The sequence below is a fragment of the Rhinolophus hipposideros genome (genome assembly GCF_964194185.1).
Source record: "Rhinolophus hipposideros genome assembly, chromosome: 9".
NCBI classification, from domain to species: Eukaryota; Metazoa; Chordata; class Mammalia; order Chiroptera; family Rhinolophidae; genus Rhinolophus; species Rhinolophus hipposideros.
Genome location: NC_138055.1, coordinates 8,463,841 through 8,481,751, shown reverse-complemented (window position 1 = coordinate 8,481,751; position 17,911 = coordinate 8,463,841). Strand labels below are relative to the sequence as shown.

The following is a 17,911-nucleotide window of genomic DNA, read 5'->3' as shown; positions in this document are numbered from 1 at the left end:
GCAAACTTAATTGTCAGACCTCATACTATGTATACATACTGTTCGAGGCGCTGAAGACTCAGCGAGAATAAGACAAATCCCAGCCCTCACGGAGGCTGCATTATAGTTGAGAGAGAAACAAGAAACAAATCAATAAAATAAAAGCATCACATGATATTATAAAGCGCTCCAGATAAGAATCGGAAGGTCAGGGGTGAAGGGTGGTGCGAAGGGGACTGGGGAGTAGCGGAGTCTTCCGTGGGATGGTCAGGGAGGGCTGCCCTGGCGAGGAGAGATCCAGGCAGATCCAAATGATGGGAGGACCATCAGTGTGATATCCCAGGCAAAGGGGACAGCAAGTGCAAGAGACTCTGAGGCAAACAAGAGCTTGGTGTGGCTGGGGGACAAAAACAAGGCCTGTGTGGCTCAGATGGAGAATAAATGATGAAACTGAAGAGGGAGCGAGGGCACTAGGCCAGGGGAAGGAGTTAAGATCTTTTCTCAGTGTGATGGAAGCCACTGGAAGGTTCTGATCCAAGTACAACATAATCTGATTGATTTTTTTTCTAAAGATCTCTTTGACGGACATGTAGAGGAATGACTGACTGCAGTGGGTAAGAGTGGACCTGAGAAGAGCAGCGAGGAGGCCTCTGCAGAGGTTGGGGGAGCTACTGGGGCTGGGACCAAGCAGTTGGGAGAAGGGTTAGAAGTGATTGAACTTGCAATATATTATGAAAGCAGAACTGGCAGGATTTGCTGATGGACTCAATGTGGGTGCGAGAAAGAGGAGTCACGGATGACTCCAAAGGTTTAGGTGCCAGTTGCTGAGGAGGCAAGACCTTGGGAGGAACAGAGAGAATGCAGAGTGGGAGAATCAAGAGGCCTGTTGGGACGCACTATATTTCAGATGATAATCGACAACCAAGAGGAAATAGATCAGGAAAGAGAATAGGCTGGAGCCAGGAGTGATCTGCATTCCTTCCCTATATTCCTCTGTCTTTTTCCAAAAATGACAATAATGATTATGTACTCCTTTTATGTTGAAAGAAACAATACCTTTTATTTTGAAGAAGCGGTGATAGTTTAACCCAACAATAATTCTGTCTCATGAATGAAGGCTGCAACAGCACCTAACCACACTATTCTCTAATCCCATCCGTTTTAATTGCTTAATGCGATTTCTTCCGTCTACAGCAGAGTCTCTCCACCTCAGTATGTTGACATTGGGGGCCAGGTAATTCTTTGCTGTGGGAGACTGTCCTGTGCATTATAGGAGGTTGAGCAGCACCCCTGGTCTCTACCTGCTGGATGCCAGTAGTACTCCAGCCTCCCCACTTGCGACAACCTGACATGGCCAAGTGTCTCCTAGGGGTCACCCCCAACTGAGAAACACCCCCAACTGAGAAACAGCATTCTACAGCAAGATCCCACTCGGATTACAGAAATGTGGGGTTAGTAAGGAACCTACAGATCATTTAATCCAATGAGTCCTAAAACCCCAGCCCCAAATGGGGGCTAGTCTGTGTTCACTGGTCTCCAGGGAAACGAGGGGGGAAAGGAAAAATACATTAGAATACATCTAACATAAAGTAAATGTATTCACTTTTAGGACTCTCTTTTATTCTGAGATTGTCTTTTCTACTTTTTTATGTTAATGACCTTTTGTTGTGAAATGATGGTGATGGCAGATAGCAGTCATTTTGTTTTAGTAAACTTGCTTAGTTAAAAAAAAAAAAAAAAAAAAAAAAGGTTTCCAAGTCTAGAAAAATCCCAAGTGGACTAGGATCCGCTAACCTAGCTCCATGTTTATCCGAAGAGTTGTTCTTTGGCTGCCCAGTATCCATTCTCAGTTCTTAACAACTTCCAAGTCTTGTCTGTTTGGGGTTTACCCGCCCTCTACAGCATTTGGGCTTGAGGGGGCTTTAAGTCAAATGTCTTGCTCCCCCACGAGGGCCTCAGAAGGGGTCCACAGAGGCCTTCACAGGCTGTGCCAGCCAGCACCTTCTTCTCATTCACCCAGTTGAAGCCAGGGCACCTGGAACAATCTCAGTCAATGAAAACTCCTGCTCCTGAGATTTTGAATCTTGAGTAGGGTGAAATATAGGCTGAAAACATGTGGGGGTTTATCCATTCCAAAGACGTCACTTTGAAGAGATGGCTTGAGGGTTACAATGGCCTTCATTCTTCTTCTGGTCCCTGGATTGGTTTTCAGACTTTCCAGCAACTCGGTGGTGTTCTTCCGGGTTTTGCTCACATTGGCCAGAGATAGATTTTGTTACTTGTAAGCAAAGAATCCCAGTTGATACACACCCTTTCAATTATATTCACAACAGGTAAGTGTTCGTTTTGGCTTCCTTTGTTAACTTTGTTAACTTTGTTAACAAGGAATATACTACCTCCTGAAACATCCAGCTCCATTGTTGGTAAGCATCTGATTTCTACTCCCAGGAGGGAGGCAGGGGAGGGGCTGTGGGTATACGGATGGGGCTGGCTCAGAGCCACAGCACCGGGCAAAGACGGGCCACTGGGCAAGAGAAGTCCGAGAACATCAGATTCAAGAGGCAGGGAGAAAGCAGGGGAGGAGGTGGAGGGAAGGGGTTGGCATCGGAGACCTGGCAAGAGGGAGGGCTCAGTTTGAGAGCCTGAGCTGGAACAAGGACCAGCAGATGGTCTACAGCAGAGCCAGAGGGCACAGCTGGTTTAAGTGGCAACTTCGGCTCTTAGGAAGTTCTTTCTCACCCTAGATAAAAATCTGACTTCGGTAATTCCAACCCATCTTCCTCCAAAACACGTGTTAAGTAACAGTCCTTAAAATATTTGAGGGGGACCCTGGCATCTCTAAGTCTTGCTTTTCCAACTTAAACATCTTCAGGGCCTTCAGTAACTCCTAGACATGATTTTCAGTTTGGTCCCTGTCTCTGGACACATGTTAGGTAGGACGACCTAAAGTGGGACCATCCTCTTTCTTGTTCTGGGCCAATAGAACTTCTTTTTTAAAAATTCTTTATTTTGACATTTAGCTATCATTTTTTCTGCTATCTCTGAGAATAAAACGCTTATTGGTTTTTAACAAAATAAATTCATGTTCATTGTGAAAAATTAATACAATGTAGAAATAAAGAAAGAAAAGATAAAAGTCTCCTCCATCCCCACTTCCTAGGAATAAATCTGTTAATACTTTTCTGTGTATCCTCCAAACCTTTCTATATGCGCATATTGACTTTATTCCAAAAGTAAAATTCAACAATAAAAATGGCATCATAATAACACTGCTGGGCCTCATTTCCCCAATTTTATAGGTCAGAAAAGGGAAACAACTTGCACAAGTAACACAGCTGAAGCGGTGCAGCACCAAGATCTGAACCCACATCTGTCTGTTTTTATCCCACCATGCCCTGCTCCTCCTCTAAAGTTTCATGCGAAATGCTTAGGGAAATAGGCAGCAGGAGTGAATATGGAGAAATGAAGAAGGTTCAAGAAATCTACAACACTTGCTGTACTGGCCCACATTCTATGGCCTGACTCCTTTGCTAGTTGGTGTCTTGGGAGAGCCCAAAACCTCTTGCCTTGTCCTGGATCCTAAGGGGCTCTCCTCACTACACAAAACTGAAGGTGCCATTGACGGAAACTACCCAGCATGTAGGTTTGTGAGGGAAGATTAGGGGGAGGGGAGCAGAAGAGGAGAGAACACACATAATTCAGTGCCTCTCTAGTTTTGGGGACTGTGCTGCTGGCCAAGCTCGGCGGTGAAGAGCTCAGGCTCAGAGTCAGACAGGCCTGCGTGTTAAGTCTTGCCTTTATCACTTACTTGTTTTGTGAACTTGGACGAATTAGTTACTTGCTCTGAGCACCATTTCCTCACTAATAAACTGAAGAATAGCAGGCGTAATTATCTCAGGATTGTGACAGTTAAACAAAATAGACTGCGTGCACAGGCTTCGTATCGTGCCAGACATGTATTTTGATTATGTTAATTATCACCACTACTTGGGGTAAACCTTAGAATGACTGTCTCCAGTTTATAGAATAGAAAACTGAGACTCAGGGCTCTCTTTCCACTACACCCAGGCTCCCGAGTTTCAAGCAAGTCATTTGAATCCTTGGAGGAATCCAGAGAAAATTTTCATTCAACTTATGCCTATCTCCTAGCCGCTTTAAAATCATCTCTACTATTAAATTTCTAATTATGTGCTCACCTTCTCAGGAAACATAATCTCATATCTTGCTTTTGATATCCACTTGATTTGTTGTGCACTTTTCTTCAAGATCGAAGTCTGACAATAATCGCCTGTCAATACAATATTAGCCACACACAAAAAAAGATCATTGGAGCTTGTCAGCTGGGGTAAGAGAGAGCGTATGGCAGATCTCAGCTTCCTATTTGTGTGAAAGTGCCTGGTTGTATTCAGATCATTGGGAGATACAAGAGGAAGTAGTTTGGATAAATTCATACAGTTTCACTTGCTTTTATCCACATGTACACCTATGGCCATAGATTTGTCCATTTATTAATCTACCTATCGATCCTTCTATCCCTCTAGCCAACAAACATTTACTGAGTATGTACTATGTGCCAGGCCCACTACGTGCTGGGAATGGACTATCTTCAAGGAACACATAGTTTAGTGAGAACAAAAAAGACATGTAAATAGTAAGTGTCACACTAGCCCAGGTTCCATGACAGAATTCTCTACAGGTTACAGAATGATCACAGCCTCTATACCCCAAAGCCCGCCAGAATAACTCAAACTAGCCAATCCAAAGCTGTTTACCCTGTCATGCCTTGTCTTTCCCCAGGAAATCCCAATAAAGGCTGTGGCCTGTGCGGGCCCCTTGCCCCTTTCTGCCTCCTGACTGACACCGGTGTTTCCTCTCATGACCCTGCATAGCAGGCCATGCCTCTCAGTTTCTAGAACTGTGAATAACAAACTTCTCTTTCAATGGGATTGACCTCTCCGGGTACGCACTCGGTCACTTTTATATGTTAACACCCAGGCACAAACCAGTTCCTACCTCAATAAATGCTGGTTTCTGATGGGGAGGGGAGCAGTAATCATGTCAGATTTACTGTATTTTGCCGTGTATATGATGTGCACCTTTTGCCCAAATTGGTGAGGGAATAATAATTACGCGCATTATAAATGGTAGTACTAATTCTGTATCTATATAAATGTTTTTAGTGCTCGTATTTAGTCTTATGAGTTAAAAGTGTAACTCTAGAAATCAATAACGATATCCATTTGCAAAATAATACTCTGGAATACAATCATCGGTTTTGTTGAACTTATGATGAACTTACAATGGTGAAGAGTTCTTGGCCTTCTATGATTTGTAAATTTTTTACTGGTACATCAAATTTCTTGTACCATAATATGTTAAAAAATAAATGCTAAAATTCCTTTATAATACAAAAAATCAAGTACCTAAATGTAAACAAATAAAAACTTGAATTAAAAAATTAAAATGACAGATTTTTCCCCCCAAAAGTTGGGGCCAAAAATGTGGGTGCACATTATACACAGCAAAATACGATATTTTCTTTCATTGCCAACAACTTCTCTTTCCCACAGATATTTGCACTGTGCTGAACTCATCATTACAAAGGTAGAACTTAACCAGAGCTTGTTGAACTGAAAAGACAATTACTTTCACTCATAGGTACCCCCCATATAACACGGCACTTCTATACTAACACATTTTCGCTCTAACACGGTTTGAGAATTAGAGAAATCCCCAAACAACGTGGAGCGTAATAAGAGCTTTTACAAGCAAAAATAATCTCATTCGAAATTAGGGAAATCCCTGAACAACACGGAACGTAATACGAGCTTTTAAGAGCAAAAGATATGTCATTTGAAATTTTTTTTTTTTTTGTCATTTGAAATTTTTCATTCGCGCGTGGATGTCGTATCAGATTTGACTGCAGAATATTAAAATGTATTAGAATTTTAAATCCATTTTGTTCGTGGAGTATTAAGTTCAGAGGATGAAGATATCTTGCCAAAATGAAAACTCCCTCAGTTAATGGTGCTTAGTAGTGATGATGAAGAAAAGATTATAATACATATTAATATGTTATACTTTTGGTGAAAATTGCTTTAATAAAGATATTTCTCTTAATTATAAAAACATAATAGTATTTTTTTAAATATTTGGAACCTAACCCTCTTTTTTGTACTAGTTCTTTGTTTCATATAACACGGATTCACATAAGATGGCACTTTTTAGGAACCTAACAACTGTGTTATACGGGGGTTACCTGTATTATTTGGTACCAAAGCCCAGGCTAGAACCATAAGTGTAAAACTAGGGTGGCAAATTATGTTCAAACAAACCCAAGAAATGAGGGCTTTGGAGACAATAACTGAGCCAAAAGCCTACATTCCCTTTAGGTAGTTAGTGTCCCTTTCGTGGTATTCTGTATTTGTGAGCTATCGTCTGAATTCTTGGATAAAGAGTCTCTCTCGTTATTTGAATTTACACTCATAGACTCCAGGGGAGAGGAAAAAAATGAACCAATTTAGTGAAACTGGTGGTGAGAGGAACACATGCTTCTTCCCAGATGTTGCTGACGGCTCTTGTCGAGGGAGAGCTTTCGGGCTCAGCTTGACCACTGAGCCCTCCATCCCGGGAGCACGGTGGAAAGAAGTGGCTGATACAGAAACACGTAGGGTGGGGACTAAGGCAGACCAGGGTTCCACTCCCAGCCCTGTCACTCAACAGCTGGTGATCTTGGGCAAGACATCGAGCCTCTTGATAGCCTTGGTTTCCTCACAGGGGTCTTCTGAGGATGAAGCCAGCTAATGCATGCAAAGTACATGAGAGGCTGCTCATGTGAAGGCTCCACGAACCCAGCTTCAGTGGTTTATACAATCACTCACCACACCTCCTTCAGTAAACATTTCATTGAGCAACTAATGTGTCTGGCATTGGGCAGACCCTGAAACCTAGTCCCTGCCCAGAGGAGCTTCCAGTCTAGCAGGAGAACAGTAAATAAATAATTATGCTAAGGTGTGAAAAGTATCATATATTTGTTAAGAGGCAATGTAAGTTAGGATTAGGTTTGTATGTGAGTGACAGAGACTCGAAATAACAGTGGCTCAAACTAGGTAGAAATTTTTCTCCTACATAACAGTCTGAAGGTAGACAATCCAGGACTTAGATCGTACTTCTGCTAATGGGAAGTCCTTAGGGACTCCAACTTCTCCCAGCTCACCTTTCCTAAGAAAAGACCCTTGTTCTTAGGGTCCAAGATGGCAGCTAGAGCGTCAGTCATCACATTCACGTGCCAGGCAGCAGAATGGAGGAAAGGGCAAAGAGGCAAATGATTCACGTGAGTTGTTTTCTTAAGGAAGGCACCCAGAAACTGCCACATCGCCCATCCCTTATATCTCGAATTAACTGGAGCTTAGTCACATGGTCACACATGGATGTAGGAAAGGCTAGGAAATGTAATCTTTTATCTGGCCATGTCCATACTCAGATAAACATCAGCGGTTCTCTTTCTACAGACGACGGGGAACAGCAGATAATGCAGAACAGTAATCATTGGTCAGAAGCGGTACGAGCAGAGTATCAGAGGAGGCGGAGTGGGAAACACTTGATTCCATCTCAAGGGGTGAGCTGGAGGACTTCCAAGGAGAGAAGACACTTTTGTTCTGTCTTTAAGGAGTGTAGCAATGTCAAACAGATGTCCCACCAAGATGAGCAGTCTACCAGCCTCAACAACCACCACTTTGTTTGTACATAAATATTTGAATGGGAAGAAGAAAGAGGACAGGACTTCCCACACACCACGCAGCTGGTTGTCTGACAGCTACTGCTGTGTATAGAGTTGAAGTGGTTACTGGGGTTTGTTAGAGAGAAAACACTTCCAAGGCTCAATGAAGCCCCACACTCATTCTTCACAGGCCTCAGAGAGCTCTGTAGTGGCGCAGAGAATAAATGCAAGGAGACTGGCTTGGCTTAAGTTATTAGACCCTCCTACTGGTTGGAGGCAACATGATGCTGCAGAAAGAGCTCAGACTGGCAGCATCCTGACGTTAGCAGAAGTCAGCTGTATGGCCTGGGGCAAGTGATTCACCTCTATTTCTTCTTTTGCCAAATAAAGGTAATCGTCACCTACCTCGAATGTTGTAAGGACTACAGAGGATACATACAAAAAAATGCACACATGGTGGACTCTTCAAAGTACTTTTCCCATGTTGTGACCAGCAACCACACTGAGTGTGAGGTAAGGTGACTGTCATCGCAGTGGGACGTAAACTAAGATGGCTCTGGAGTCCCCTCCCCACCACAGCACAGAGGAGATGGAACCGTTCTACCCCACGTGGTCACCCTGCTGCTCAGATTCGCCAGCTGAGGGCTCAGCTGTGATGGGACAGAGTTGCAGGGGAGCCTGTTTTGGAGCCAATATGAGATTCAATCTGGGGATGCCCAGACATGTCTGGGAGACGGGTGGGCGTTAGCAGGGATGGGCACGAGCGGGAGGAAATTGCATCAGTATTGTTATTGACCCTCTCTGTCCCCATGCTCTAGAATTTGGGGAAATTCCGGTTAAAGTGAATAAACATTCTGACAGGACATGACTAGACAACAATCTATGGGGCATCACCTATCCCTAGACTGAATCTATAAGAATCAATACCAGTCATTATGCCCATTTTGCAGATAAGAACACAGAGGCTCCAATTTGCTCAAAGCTATATACCTGATAGGTGGCCTCACCTAGATAGAAATTTCAGTCTTCTGAACCAAGCCTAGTGTGGTTTCTGCCTTTGAATGTGGCTCCATGGTGCTCATTCTCTCCTAGTTCCTCGTTTTCATTTTGTCACAGATATGTAAAACTTGGGCAGAAATAGTTCCTTCTATAATCCAGACCTCTCCTCTGAAGTTTCATCTTGTATATTAGCTACCTATGTAACATCTCCATTTGCACTTCTCACAGGCATCTTAAAGTTAACCAGTTCAAAACTGGACTCCTGATAGCTTCCCCCCACCCTAAACTTTACACTTTCCATCTCAGTAAATGGCACCATTCATCTGCTTAAGCCATACATCTATTATTTATTAAATGAATGAATGGCAACCCAGTCTCTCATAGGTAAGAGCCCTTATTTATATTATAATATATAGCTGGGCCTCATAGCACAAGCCAGCCAGCCAGATGCTTTTTCATTCCTACTGTGCAAAACCCAACACTAAGCACAAGAAGGTAGACCACAGGTCAGAGACTTGAAGTAACTGCAACTCGTTGCTCTGCGCGGACGGACTCTCGGATGGATTGTTGCCATTGACAAGCCCAGTTTGAACACAACCAATTATTTCCTTGAATAGCTGGGAAAGTGTGTCTGCTAAAGACGAGAGGGGCTCTGTCCCCACCATGACATTCATTTACTCCCTCCATCCTGGTTTGCTCAGTAGAACTTCAGCTGCTTTCAGGGTTGCAAAGCTTTTTATTATTTCTATTCCTAGGGCAGAAAATGGAATCTCTTAGCTGGGTTTCTGATATAACTGTCAGAGGTTTTACATATTTGAGTGCAATGAAAATGCATTTGTTTTATGTAGTTGTGACAGGCAGTGCAAAAACATTAAATAATATTTTGCTCTTGGCCTCTGAGTGACAGCTATCCCTCCGCAGTGCCTGCTTTGTCTATATTTTTGGGTGACTGACATTTATAGAGCACTGTCATATGCTAAGTGCAACAGTTTACATAGGTGAGCTCATGCATGAAGTCAAGAGATATTTGTCGAGTGCCTTCTTTGTGCTAGGTCTATTCTAGGAGCTGGCGATAGAAAAGCAATAAAGAAACAGAGGTCCTGTTCTCGTGGCGTTTACATTCTAATAGAAGGAGACAGACGCTAAACACTCCATAACTCTCACAGGAAGAAAAGCAGACTGCGATCGGCACTATACAATTATAACAGGTAATGCGATGATGGTGGCTGGGGAGTCAGGCAATGAAACTGGAATCTGAACCTGGAAACTGAAAAACAAGGAGCCAGCGATTCCCTCGGGACTCTGAGGAAAGTGCATTTTAGGCAAAAGTGACAGCATGCAAAGGCCCCCTGGGCGTAGGCTTGGGGTGCCCAAGAGGCAGAAGGAAGGCCAGTGGGTGGATACCTGGTGCCAAGGGAGGGAATGGATGTGAGGAGGCTGGAGAGAAAGGTGGTGGCCAGATTTTGCAGGGCAATCAAGTCAGGCTAAGGAGTCTGGATTTCATTGGAAGTGTACTGGAGAAACTATTGAATGTTTTAAGCAGGGAACAACCTCATCTGATGTGTGTCTGTACAAAGTCACTCTAGTCGCTGTGTGGAGACCAGGCTGGGGCTCAGAATAAAGGGAAGGAGCCCAGAAGAGGCCACTGCAGTCAGCCAGGAGCCACTGATGTCGGGGGCTGGGAATCGGCACTGTCCCCATCCCTTTGTAAGCTGAGATCCTCCCAGGGAGGCCAAGAGAGCAGTTGCATAGACCGGTGTGAGTTCCAGGAGACCAGGGTACGGAGATTTGGGGGATACTGGCATATGGCAGAAGTGAGGAAGAGGAGTTGTTCTTTGGTTCCTTCTTATCCTGGGGACGACACTACAGATCAGGAGCCTTGAGACAGCCCCGTCCCTGGAGGCAAAAACAGCAGCAAGAGGACCACTTATGAGTGACCTTGGGCAAGTTACCTAACCTCTCTGATCCTGTTAAAAGGTGTGACCACTAACTAACTCACAGGGCTGATGAGCAATTAAAGGAAATAATGTATGCAGAGCCCAGTGGGCAGGACAAGCACTCGATCCACACGGGGTTAAAAAAGAGTACTGACTTCTAAAGTAAAACCAAAAAACTCAGAACCCAGAAACACTGAAATGAAAAAATGTTGGATCGAACGCTTTAAAAAAGCACCAATCTAGCAACCTCATAAGGTATTACATTTAGCATTCATTGAAATGTCATTAAGTTGGAAGACAACTTACAGGTCAGATGTTCTTCACTTTGCAATTCCCGTGTGTCCATGATGACCACGGGGAATGCAACCCTATTCAATGGGCCAGTAACTGTGAAAGTGTAGCAAGGGAGCACACAGCAGCGCCTGGCTGTGAGGAAGGGGTGGCTATTCTGATTCCCAGCCCATCACCGCACCCGTACGCTCCTCTAAGGCTGTCGGGTATTCCTGGACCCGGGCTTCTCAAACGGGAATGTGCTTATGGCTCCCTGGAGCACCTTGGAAACCTGCAGCCTCTGACGTAGTCCATCTAGAGAGATGCTGATGCTGCTGGTCCCTGGACCACACTTTGAGCAGCAAGTCTTTGCCACAGCACGGGAACCACAATGGAGCAGCCTGCCTCCTCATCCAGGAAGCCAACCAGAACCACCTGGCGCTCCTCCCCACCCGTTCTCTCTGCTCTTTTCTGCTGGTACCTCAGAAGGATACTGTCTGTTTAACCAAGGGTGGCTCTCCCACCACCAACCCTGCTAACTCCTCCAGCACAGCTTGCTCTGTCAGGCTGAGGCTTTCAGAATGAGCCACACACTCTGTTGTCATTTCTGCCTCACTTTCCCTGAAATCTGGGTCCTACCTTCTACCACCTGATGGAAACAGCTCTCTCAAAGTTCAGCGACAAGGTTTCTTTTGGGGGTGATGAGAATGTTTTTGGAATGAGATAGTGGTGATGGCTGTACAACTTTGTGAATATACTAACAACCACCGAATTATATACTTTCAAAGGGTAAATTGTATATTATGTGAATTACATTTCAATAAAGCTGATATACAGAAAAGATCACAGCAACCTAACCACACAATTCCAAGGCTCCTTCCTAGGCCTCGCTCTGTGGTCCTGTCTGCAGCCGCTGGCATCACTGACCATCCCTCAGTACAGCCCCCTCTGGCCTCCAGGGCCCCAGTGTTTCTGGGTTCCTCCTGCCTCTCTGGGTCCTTTCTTCCACCTCCAGCATGTAGGTCTCCAAGGCTCTGACCCCAGCCCCCTTCTCTTCTCCCTCCTTTGATATTTCCATCTAGAGATAATGTCAGCAAACACGTCTACTTTAATAAACCCCCAACTGAGAGCCCAGCCCTGACTTCTCTCCTGACTGCATCTCCAGTGGCGTCTTGGTCATCTCCACCTGGATGGTCCATCGTTTCCTCTAATTTATCGCGTCTAAGATCAAACTCGTGGCCTTTCTCCCCAAACCCAATCCTCCTCTTGACTTCCGAGTTCTAAGTGGAATATCTGCAAATGCTGGCTGCTAGGTGCTTAAAGGTGCTTTGAATCTGGAACCCACCCCAGCTCCAGCGTCCTCCTGGCCTGACCTACTGAGCTGAAGGGCATTTCTGACTTCCTTGTGGCCTTATGGCCTCATATCCATCTTCACAACTATGCAGGAAAGTGTTAACATAGCAGTCCTGATGGCTGTCCTTGAAGAGTCCTGCTTATAAGGCTGGCCCTCGGCTGGTACCTGGGAATGTGGGTTTCAGCAGTGTAGTGGCTCACTGTGCCTAAACCATTTGTGTAAACAATATGGTTTACACAGAACACCTGAGTTCCTTCTAGGAATCTGGAATTTGGAATATGCCAGGCAGGGGGCACCTATGTGATCAGACCCCAATAGAAACCCGGCGGACTGAGTCTCTAATGAGCTTGCCTGGTAGGCAACACTTCACACGTGTTGGCACAACTCCTTGCTGGAGGACTAAGCACGACCTGTGTGACTCCCTGAGAGAGGACTCAGGGGAGCTTGTGCCTGGTTTTCCTGGACTTTGCCCGATGCACCTTTTCCCTTTGTGTGCTTTCGCTGTAATAAATCACAGCCGTGAGGCTTGGGAGTGCTCCAAGGGAACTACTATGCTTGAGAGAAGTCTTGGGCACAGTTTCCCCACCCTGGCTTACGCTGCCCCCCAACTGCAGATTCCCAGCATTCAGAAAGAGAGTCTCACCCAAGCTCACCCAAGCTCCCACCCAAGCCACAACCTTTCAGGCAATGTGCTAGCAGCTCTACCAGGGCCCCTCCAGACACAGGAAGCTCATCTCCTGAGACAGCACTGCCTCGTAAGGGGTCCCTCCTTTCTGCTGGGTGCCCTTCCTTTCCCTGAGGACATTAGATTAAGGGGAGGAGAACGGTTTCACTGGACAGAGAGGCCAAAGACTGACAAAAGCACCAGGTTGGTGAGCCTGTCTGGGCAAAATCCTGGCTCCCCAATTGTGCTGGGAAACCTCGGGCACCTGAATGTCTCTGCACCTCAATTCCTGCCATACGGTGGAAATAATAGGATCTCTCCTAAGGTTGGGGAGGATGAAACAAAACAATGCAAGTCAGGCAGCGGCTGGTGCAGAGAACAAGTCAGTATGATTAGCATTATTTGTATTGCTAATCCAACTATAGCTATGTACTCAGGCTCATACTCTGACAATGTGAATTGTTTTCACCACATTTAAGAGAAAAACCAGTCTCCTCATTCCTCTCTCCCTCCTCCCCAAAGGGTCCTGGATGTTACTAAAGGGTTTGATTAGACAGGTGCTGTCTGCCCCCGTGAAAGACAGAGCTTCACTGCATCCCTGGGGTACCCCATGAAACTGGACAGACATTCCCCAGCTAAACCCCAGTGTGTTCTCTGATTTCACAGTCTGAGCCTGAATCCTGGCGCCCCACAGGCTGGTCCTCCAGCCCAGTCCTCCCACTGCTGCCATGAGAAATACCTCTGGGCCGCTCAGCCTCTGGGGCTTATCACACGCTGGTCCCTCTGCCTAAAACAGTAGTCCTCCCCTGCCCAGCCTAAAACACACACCCTTCCAACTGTAGCTTACGTGCCACTTCCTGACGCACTCAGGGCTGAACGGGGGCCCCTCCCCACGCTGTTCATGCCCTGTCCCAGCGCCTGATCCGCTGCAGTGGAACTGTGTTGCCTGAGCTTCCCATTAGACTGCATAGCGGGGCCACGTGCCTACTGTTTATTTAGCCCAGTGCCTGGCACACCGTCCTCGACTGTCTGCTGAGCGCAGTAAGAAAGTGGCCTTGGGCAGGTTGCCTCATCTGAGGAGGTGGCAGTGGGCCCTTCAGCTGCTCGTTGTGAGGATTAACTAAAAAGGATAAAGAGCTTAGCATGGTACCTGGCACATAGCAGACACTCAGCAACTGGCATCTACTATTAGAATGGAAAATCCCACCCCGACTCTAACCATGGTTCGGAAGTATTCACATTTCAGTCATTGTGTTGGCTAGTTTGGGGGTACGTGAGCAAGAACCTGGCCTTTCCCTGCCCCAACTAGATGGTGTCTGGGTGTGGCCGGGGCAAAGGGGGCAGAAGTCCATAAGTGGTACCTTACCCTTTATCAGTTTTCTTCTCTGCAACATTAATTCTTGTCTCCGGAATCTCTCTGGATCCAGTTCTGAGTAGTCCCAACTGTTATAATTCTGTGGGCAAGGATATATACCTAAGAGGGAGTCAAGAGTGATAATGAAAACTTCTGTAAAGGAGAACAGGAGACGACAAATGGAAGACAGAGGCCTCTGAGATGCCCCGATGGTCCTCGGGAGGCGGGGCTTCCAGCGGGCACTGTCTCCACCCCACACCAGCCTCGCGCTCCTGGCTGTCACTTCCTCTCTAGGAGGCTTTGGTTTCTTCATCTGGACAATGGAGACGGTATGCCCCCCCTGCCCGAGTGACAGTGTGGGTGTGAGGACCAAATGACACCACGATGGGTGAGCCTGTGGCTCGCTGTGCAGGTGCAAAGGCGCTGCCTGTCTGTCCTGTCTGTCGCCTCTGCCTTCACTGGACCAGAAGCTTGCTGAGGGGAGGTTTCATTTACCTTTGCACCTCCAGGGCGGAGTGTTGGACCTGGCACATAATAAATAGGTACTTCGTAAATTTTGTTCAACAGAGAATCCCACTTAGCTAAGTACCAGAAATGAGTTCACTCTACTTAATTTGATGGTTTGATGTGCTCAATCCTGCTCCCTGCAGGTGCAGCTGGGGACGAGGAGAGGACAAGGCGTGTCTGAGAAGGGTTTTGAGGAAGCAGGAAAAAGGGTGCTCGTTGGGGCTCTAACCGCTTTACTTTCTTTAATATCGAGAAGAGAAAAGGACGACTGCCTCAGTTAAAGGGGTGTGATGGCAAACAATCACACCCCCAGGCTCAGGTGGAAAAGGTGTTTCCAGAATTGCTTACCCCAGGACAAAGAAGCACCTCTTACCTGACATCCACCGGCTCATCGTGTTACAGAGGTCAGACTTGAATTCATCTGTGTTGAACCAGGACTGTGGGAAGCAGCAACAGAAGCTTGTGTACAGGCCTTTACTCAGAAGTGATGGCAATCTCTGGGGGACAAGCAGAACTCAGACAACCTTCCGGACATTTCTACCCCCGGAAAAGAGCCCCTGACATCAGAAAGGACCTGTGATAAAATTCTCTGACATCATACTGCCTTCTGGTTGATTAGGGGAGCAATTTTCCTCTGCAGCTGCCCCACAGCCTGGTGGACTCCTTAACCTACCTGGGGAAAGCTCCTCAAGCATTATGCTACGCTAGGCCAGCAAGCCCTCCCCCAGCAACTCTGTCGATACATGGCGTATGGTGTGGCCCCTTCTGCAACCCGGCCAAATAGCAGTCCTGAAGGTAACAGGATGCATTTGACAGACCCATCTTGCTATCTCCCGGAGATAATATTAGTAAGTACTACTTACTGGGTTTTGTCTGTGCACAGGTGGTATCGTTGTTTCTTAACTATGGTTGAGCGCAAATTATACATTTATATCTGGCTTTATGTATTTAAATGATAACATAAGCACTTCCCCCAAGTTTTCATAATATTGTACTGAGTGGGCATATCAAAATTTACTTAACCACCCCTTATTGGTGGATATTGTCTTGTTGCCAAGACTGCATTAAAAATTATGCTTAATAATTATTTTTATTTATTAAACTATGTCATTGTCTGGCACATAGTAGTAGGCAGTCAAAATTGTTGAATGGGTGAATGCACGCGTGAATAAAAGCAGCTTTTCCTGTATATTAGATTATGTTTTACAGAAGATAGTATTATACTACTAATTATAGTAATGTATTGGAAGCTATCCTGTGCTGGGCAGTATGTCAGATGCCTTACAAACATCATCTTCTTTAAGCCTTAGGACAACTCAGTGAGAGAGGCATTATTATCCCCATTTTATGGATGATGAAACTGAGGCACAGAAATCCTAAGTGACTTGTTAAGCGGTCACATAAGTGCCTTTCAGCATAATTGTATCAATTTACTTTCCACTCACACTGTCAGAGTGCCATTTCCCTATATCCTCAACGACATTGGGAATTATACTTTTTAATCTATGCTCTCTGACAGGTAAGAAGGGACATCAAATTATTATTGTTTTAATTCATATTTTTTATTATTGTTAAGAATGAACATTTTCTTATTTGTATTTCTTCCCTGGTGAATTTCTAGTTTATGTGTGCTTTGTTCATTGGTCTATGGGGTGTTTCATTTTTTCTTATTGATTTGTAAGAGTTCTTTATGTTGTGTGACATACACATATAGTACTGGTATTCTGTTTAGTTTCTCATTTGCCTTTTAACTTTGTAGTAATTTTTTTAAAATTTATATAATTAAATTGATCAGTCTTTTCCTTTACAGTTATTTCCTTGGGGCAATATTTTACAAATCATTCCCCACTCCCAAACCATGTAAATATTCACTTATATTTTCTTCTAGCAATCCTTCTGGTACCTATATACATACACTCATAAAGAGTATGTACGTATATTCATACTTTTAATTTTAAAATTATAGGCTTATTTAAATACTACAGGAATATATAAAATAGAAAAGGAAGTCTCTTATAACCTTATTCCCCAGAATATAACATAACCATTGACTAACAGTTTGGTAAATATTTTTTCAGACTTTTTCTATTCATAGGCACACATACATATGTACATATACATGTATATTTTTTAAACATAGAGTTGTATACATTGCTTTGTTTTTCTCTTAAAATATAGCTTTACATTTTCCCAATCAGTATATATAGACCTATCTCATTTTTCCTAACTGCTGCTTTATAAGTCAGTGTGGATATATCACAACTTTCTAATCACTCCCTTATGGAAAGAAAGTTAAGTGTATGCCATTGGCTTAGAAGTGAGTAGCTATCTCATGTGAGTTTTTTCCTAAACAGTGGTTAATGCTCACCTTTAAAATAGCCTCTTCATAGTGGGACCTGGATTCACGAAACAAAAGAAAAGCGTAGTGTAGGGATATCCGGTCGAACAACTTATTCTGGATTTCCCTGTTTGGCTGCCAGGAATAAAAATGGAGAAGGGATTACTACAGTCCCTGCTGAAACAGCCAAGAGCTGAGATTCTTAAATACGTATGTCTTACATTTTTAGAAATTTTATTCTCAAGACATTTAACCTCATGTTATTTAGGAAGTAACATAGAAATTTGTTTCATAGGATTTATAAAACATGAACATCGAGAGGGAGTGTTGAAGAAAGCACCCTAACTGTGCACCGGGAGGCCCTGACTTTACTCTCGGCCCTGTCCTTCCCCAGACATGGGACATGGACCAGTTCCTACAGCTCAGGGGAGCTGCAAGACATTGGGAAATGGCTAAGAGAGAGGACCAGAGAGCGGAAGTCACTTGCCCAAAGTAATACAGTCAGCAAGCGGGTATAGGGCGAGGCTTGTGGGGGGCAGGGAGGAAAGATGGGGTGACAAAGGACGTTGCAGGGCGGTCCAGGGAATCAGAACGTCTTATAGCCCACGTTAGAGGTTACAATTTGTGCCATAGAAAAATAACGTAAGCAAGGAGAGAAGCAATCAGATTTGCATTTACCTGGTACCTTTCATGAAAGACCCACCAGAAGCTATCCAGCCATATGGCTGCTAGAGAAGGAGAAGAGAGAAACTTCTCTAATTCTTTATCCGAACAGAAAGACTTGAAAAG

General features: G+C 44.8%; 1 protein-coding gene across 1 annotated transcript in view; it reads right to left on the bottom strand.

Moving 5' to 3' along the window:
* FAM227A (family with sequence similarity 227 member A) overlaps positions 1–17,911 on the bottom strand; it is a 45,033-nt gene that overhangs the window by 14,397 nt on the left and 12,725 nt on the right. Inside the window, exons 6-10 of the mRNA XM_081060505.1 lie at positions 17,801–17,902; positions 17,153–17,257; positions 15,158–15,281; positions 14,290–14,397; positions 4,176–4,267 (exon numbers count right to left, since the gene is read on the bottom strand). Of these exons, the coding sequence (XP_080916631.1) occupies positions 4,176–4,267; positions 14,290–14,397; positions 15,158–15,281; positions 17,153–17,257; positions 17,801–17,902 (531 nt within the window). The remainder of the gene's footprint in view (positions 1–4,175; positions 4,268–14,289; positions 14,398–15,157; positions 15,282–17,152; positions 17,258–17,800; positions 17,903–17,911) is intronic.